The sequence below is a fragment of the Psammomys obesus genome, unplaced genomic scaffold (genome assembly GCF_907164565.1).
Source record: "Psammomys obesus unplaced genomic scaffold, mPsaObe1.curated_primary_1811, whole genome shotgun sequence".
Lineage (NCBI taxonomy): Eukaryota > Metazoa > Chordata > Mammalia > Rodentia > Muridae > Psammomys > Psammomys obesus.
This window is the reverse complement of record NW_026591918.1, coordinates 8469903-8476177: the sequence shown is the minus strand read 5'-3', so window position 1 is coordinate 8476177 and position 6275 is coordinate 8469903. Positions and strand designations below refer to the sequence as shown.

The window sequence follows — 6275 nt, the reverse complement described above, 5'->3', positions numbered from 1 at the left end:
GAAAGAAAGAAAGAAAGAAAGAAAGAAAGAAAGAAAGAAAGAAAGAAGGAAATAATTAGAAGATTTGCTTTAAATGAAAAAAACCAAAACCAAATAAGCTAGCTTACATCCTATGAGGTTTGTTGCCTGGCAGGAGGGGCAGCCTGGGTGTGCCCTTTCCAGCCCTGGGGCACTTTTCAGATGTGGACCCTGAGTGTAGCCTGGAGGCCTATCCTGCCAAAGGGAAGTTACAACTTGAATTTGAGTCTTCTTGTCCTCATCCCCCCTCAGGAAAGAGACAGAAGTGACATGAGCCCATGGGTCCTTGTTACAGGGGGTGGGGTTGGGGTGGGGGTGATTTTAACAATTTAAAGCGAGGCAGGAAGCTACCATCATATGCCAGGGCTGAGGGCCACAGATCTTACCTCACACACCTTCCGGAACACAGATTGAGAAATCACTGCCATGCAGGATCTCACTATTCATCCTTGCCTTTACTAAAGTCCCACCAACAGGCAAAGGAAATTAAAAAAATAAAAATAAAAAAGCCACCATCTCTTTGAGTTAGGTGTCAGCTCTCTCTCATTGGTTTATTTCTGTTAGTTACAAAAACTCATATTCATCACCTTGGCTTGCAAGCTTCCAAGAGCAGCTTGGCCAAGGTACCAATTTGGACAAATCGGGTTGACAGCACACCATAGTTAAATGAGCATCCCATTTCCCCCCAACCCTAGCCTGATGCCTGCCATCAGGCAGAAAAGGGTCCCATCGCATAAGGCACCTTGGAACAAGTGATGGGACACTCATTCCAGGGATGGAGGACAGCGCAGGAAGAAGTCCTGACCAGAGCCCTCTACATCCATTCTAGTGAGAAAGTGTACCACAGGAAGAGAAAGGCCTTAGCAAGCGCTGGAGGGTCTCCTGAGGGATAAAGAGTCATGTTGAGTGTATGTGCTTATGCTGCATGAGTGAATGCACACATCCACACAGGGAGAGGGGAAGGACAAGCATGCACCAAGCCTGTACACAGACAGGCTCTGGTATCAGGTGCCTGCTGGACCTCCTTTCCTGCTGAGCCAGCTCCACAGCTGCAGCCCAGAGACTATAACCATCCATGGACACAAAAAGAGCCTGCACTCACTTGTCTCCTCTGCCCTTCGGGTCCTGTGCCTGGGAGCTGGCAGGACCTCACAGATTACCTCCGTGGGGCCTGGGTAACTGTGTTTCCATCCTTCACAGTGGTTCCTCCACCTCTGTGTCTGGTTTGGAAACTCCAGGAGCTCAAGTCTGAAAACGAAGTTCCAACACAGAGCTCCAGAAGGATGGGTGCAGAAGGGAGAGTGGGTTAGGCACAGGTTATCTAAAGCACAGTGAAACAGAAAGGGAACGTGAGAATGACATCAGCAATGCCACCAGGAACTGACCGTCTCACCAGAAGCCTAAGCCGTACCCTTCCACACAACTCAGTGGAACCACACTTGAGAAGGGGAAGAGAATGAGCACGGTGGTAGGACGAAGGGAAACGGGAACAGGAACAATGCCTTTTCCAGGTCCTTGGCCTCTGCCTGGCTGGAGCGTGGAGCCCCCAACAGCACTCCCACTCTTCAGTGGTGCCTGCACTAGGAGAATAGCTGAGGGAGCCGCCCACAGTCCACCCTTCTGTCTAGGGCAAGTGAGAAGGGTTCAAGTGGCAGAGGACGGCCCAGGTACCCTGGGTAAAGGCTAGGTTCACAGGTCCCAAGACACCTAGATCCTGTATGCTCAAACAAAACACATTTTTAGGAAGGTTTAGAAGATGACTCTGAGGAAAGCTGAGGCCTGCGCCGTATATAACACTTCCAGCCTATGAAGTAGTGGGATGTTCTTGTGTTCTTTACCACTGTGTCTGCCTACTGGACTGACAGGCCATCACACAGCTCCACCCTGTCCCCTCCACAGCAGGTACCATGCCCATAAGCTGTAAACTAGGTAAACTGTAGCCTGGCTGAGAAGTGGCTGTAACCACCAAGGAGAACAGTCTAGAAATACCTCATACTATCTACACACTGAAACAGCTCTCACCGGTATCTGCTCTGCCATAGTCACTTCACAACTTTGGAGGACACGGTAACAGGCTTTTCTGGCCAGGCAGAGTTCTCCACACAGCTGAGCAAACAAGCAGGGGACAGCTGCAGGGCAAAGGCTGGCTCTGCAAGCTGCTGCATCGGAAGTAGAGGCTGGGATCATTCTAAGACTTGTGATTCAGAGGCTCTGAGAGACAGGGAATCAGCAGGAGGAGCCTGGTAGTCTTGAGTGCTCTGGGCACAAATGTCTTAACTCTTGGCCTCCTTTCTCAATCAAGTTTAATCAAAGCCTCGAACATGGTGGCTTGTATGCCCTGACAGGGCTCTGTCTGTTCCCACATCATAGTACACAGCTCCACCTGAACAGGTGTCTCAAGGCCAGGTGTGACCTTTCCAAACTATGGATAAAGGCTAGCTACCCTCCCCACCAGGATCACTGACCTCATCATCAGATATTACCTAACAATATCTCTGGATTAAAAAACTCCTCACTCTTACCTCCCCTCCGCCCCCAGCTCATACCCCACGAAAGGCAAACAAATCAGTTTCTTTGGGGATTAAAAAGTTTTAAATACAATAGTATGAAAATATAACTTAAAAATATAAAAGTCAAACAGCATAAGGAAGACTTAAAAATCTGTTTGCCCATTAGACCCATAGATACTTTGTAGGAAATAAACACATACTCAAAAAACAGTAACACTGTCACAGCTCATAAAACTGGCTTTAGAAATAAAGAGTTACAAAAGCCATTTTGAGTTAAGAAAGCATTCCTGTTCCAATTCGGGTCAACCGGTGGCTGTTAACCCCAAGCACGTCACATGTCCACAAGGCCCATAGCCTCAGCATGGGGACCCCAACAGTCTATGTGTGCTCTGTTTTCTTCCACCATGCCACCTGGTCAGACATAGGACAGGGGGTCTCACAACACCCCAAAGGGACAACAACAAACAAACAAAGCTCTTCGCTTGCATATTTGGTCAGTGTTTGTAGTGCAACTGAGCGGGACCTCCAGCTGCCCACAGCCCCCTCAGGCACGGTTCCTCTTCCCTCTTTTAAGTCACAGTTGTCTGGGGCGGGTGGAGAGCGGGCAGAGACAGCAAGAGGTGTGGAGGTAGAAGAGGAGGGTAGAGAGAGGAGGGAAGGGATGCCGCTGCAGGGCTGTCACCCGCAGCGTGGGAATGTGTCATACAGGCAGCCCAAAGCGATGCTTTTTCTTCACAGGCTTGAGGGGGGTCAGTCTGCGGAGGTCCTCCTCGGCATCGGACTCCTCCATCTCATCATCAGCTGATATCAGGATCTGAGGTGGTGGAGAGGCAAGGCCTGAGACGCCAGTGGCAGTGCCTTCTGTGCTTGTCCCCCTCCGAGCCCAGCCCCTCTGGGAGGCCTCAAGTTTCCCACATCCTTAGAAGAGGGTCATGGGAGGTCCCCCTTCCACACTGAGATGTGCTGGCCTGTTGAAGCTAGCATTAAATTCACCGCCCCTCATCTGTCAATGTTTCCCCCATTGATGTCTTCATCCAGCTTCCAGCCAGACCCAAAATCCGATCAAAGCCAACCAGGTGCATGAATGACTCTCAGGGCCCTGGAACTATCTTAAATACACAGTCACTGTCAGAAGGGAATGAAATTGTCCCAGGGACCACATGAGGCAGTGTAGTTTGAGGGGTTGTCTTGAGCTACCTCTGTCATTTCTGAAGATAAAAAGGACAAACTTATTCATTCCTGTCATAGTTGCTGGCCTGAGACCTCCGAACACAACAGGAAGATCAGGAGACCTCGCATGAGGTTTAAGAACTCATAGCCCATCCATGAAGGGGAACGGGAATTCCTACTCCAGGGGTGGGATAAACAGTCTCATGACCCTTCCTGTGGCCTGAATCACTTGATAGCTCCCTGCTCTGGCCAATGTGAATTTCATGTTACTATCAGAGGCCGAAAATGTGGTTATAAATGTCCATAAGCTGTAGTTTCTGCTTTATGGCTATTTGTCATTTGCCAAATGTTTGCCAAGGCCTTATGATGTAATAAGCCCTGTGACTAGCTTCTTTGAACATAAACTTGGAGAAAATATGGGCTTGCCCTCTTTGTCTAACACTCCCTCCGGTCTGCTTCTGGACAGGCTTCTCCAGTCATGTCGCTTATGCCTCAATCACTTTTTTGGCTGGGGGAGGGAGTCGGGGTCTCACTCTATATATAACCCTTCCTTTCTGGCCTGGAATTTGCTATGTAAACCAGGCTGACCTCAAACTCACAGAGCGTTGGATGTCTCTACTTCCCAAGCACAGGATATACTAAGCATGTACTACCAAGCCTGGCTCATCTCAGCCACTCCTGTAGCTCCCATTAGCAGCACGGTGCTCAGTGCTCCGACCCAGCTACATGCTGAGGCATAAAGGTGCAATGAATGCTGCAGGCCAGGCAGAACACGCACCCCTGCCCCATGCTGTGCTCATGCACACTGCCTCTGTATGTTCAAACCCTTGAATTTAGGCACCAGCAGATAAAGGGAGATGAGGCTACCTCTGCAGTTTAGCTAGTTCTGTATTTTAGAAGTTTGCAGGAAGCACTTTCCTTGCTTGTTAATGGAGGACAGGGCTCCAAGCACCTTAATGCTTCCCTGGAATACGGTGGATTTCACCTCATCTAGCTGTCTCCACTGCCACAGGGATTGTCTGTAGCAAACCTACACACCGTATCTTTTTGACCTGAGAAGGCGCATGGAACAGCAGGCACTGGGCTCTGGCTAGGTGAGCCTCTGAGTGACCCTGCTACTCTTTAGCTCAGCTTCTTCCTTCCCTCTGACTGGTATTTGTGAATCAGCATTCAGGTGCAAACAAAAGATCAGAGACCCCTGTAGCCCCAGGTATGATGGCCTTGCCCTTGGGGACAGTCAGGGAGGCTCCTACCTCAGACTCAGACTCCTCATGGGATGCCGCCCTTCTGTAGCGAACCTTGCTCCCATTCCTTGAGTCCTGGTTGACTCCTCTTTCTTCGAGTTTAGCTTTCGTCTTCCCCTTTCTCATGAGGAAGTTGTCCACTACCCAGAACATGAAAGCCTGTGGAAGAACAAAGCAAAGCAGAGGGCTGCATATCCCCCCTTCCACAGAGAACAGAGAACACTCTAGACCATCTCCCAGAACATTCTAGAGGAATTACCACTCTCTATTTTATTTTCTGTACTTTTATCATCAGAGAACAACAGAAAAATTCTTGTTGTGTTCCCTTATGGGTTTTTGTTGTGTTAAATAACAGGCAGCACGGGGCCAGGCGTGGTAGCGTGCACCCTTAATCACAGCACTGGGGAAGCAGAGGCAGAGAGTCTGAGGCCAGTCTAGTTTACATAGTGAGTTCCAGGATGGCCAGGGCTATGTAGAGAGACCCTAACTCAAAAAAACAAAACAGGCGTCTGTTATGGGCCTAGAACCAAACTCTCTAACTATCTGCTCTGAGCCCTCAAGGGTCCTTCACAGGAAGCCACACAACCTGCTGCTTTAGGGAACCCCAATTCCCTTAGCACTGGCCCCTCACTTTTGGTCACTGTGCTCATGGATTTCTCTGAGGTTTATACTCAGCAATAAATATTTGGAGAAGACTTGAAATGACCCTGATCTAGAAATTACTATCATACATAGGGTGGGATGTCTAAGCAGGAAGGGGCCTTCAGGAAAGGCAAGCCATAGCTCCCGGGGTCCTTCACCTGAAATGGGCTCTAGAATGGGACCCTGATTTCTAAGGAAGGACTCCTACCATTTGCAAGCCTGGTTATGAGATGGGAGGTAACAACTGGCCGCACAGACAGAAAGGTTTGTCTAAGGGCTGTAAGGTGACATTTGTGTCACGTTCAGAGCTTTGAGCAGAAACCCTTGATGGCAGGGGACAAGCTGAGATAAAACACACAAGGCACTGACATTGACAAAGAAGGGGACTATCAGCATGACGATGGCCAGCTTCAGGTCTGGGTTTTCAATTGGATTCAATAGGGCCACCTGCAGAGAGAAACAGACACAGTGAGGAAGAGACCACAGGGGCAGCACACAGGAGACTTAGACACTCCCCAAGAGCCACTGGAAACGAGCTGCGCTGTGCAGACCTGAGATCTGACTACTGATAAGGGGCTCTTTGGGTCACTAGCTCTTTAGCAGTGTTCCTCCCCCTTCAGGCCATTGCATTGGATCCAAGTGGGGTGCATATCCAGCAGGGGGTAGCTTGAAGCCCCAGAGGGCAGCAGTG

The 6275-nt window shown here is 49.6% G+C and overlaps 1 protein-coding gene across 1 annotated transcript in view; it reads right to left on the bottom strand.

The window, feature by feature from the left end:
• Positions 1-2749: 2749 nt before the first annotated feature.
• Stimate (STIM activating enhancer) overlaps positions 2750-6275 on the bottom strand; it is a 49953-nt gene continuing 46427 nt past the window's right edge. Inside the window, exons 6-8 of the mRNA XM_055612475.1 lie at positions 5954-6031; positions 4952-5101; positions 2750-3342 (exon numbers count right to left, since the gene is read on the bottom strand). Coding sequence (XP_055468450.1) covers positions 3229-3342; positions 4952-5101; positions 5954-6031 — 342 coding nt within the window. The 3' untranslated portion in view covers positions 2750-3228. The remainder of the gene's footprint in view (positions 3343-4951; positions 5102-5953; positions 6032-6275) is intronic.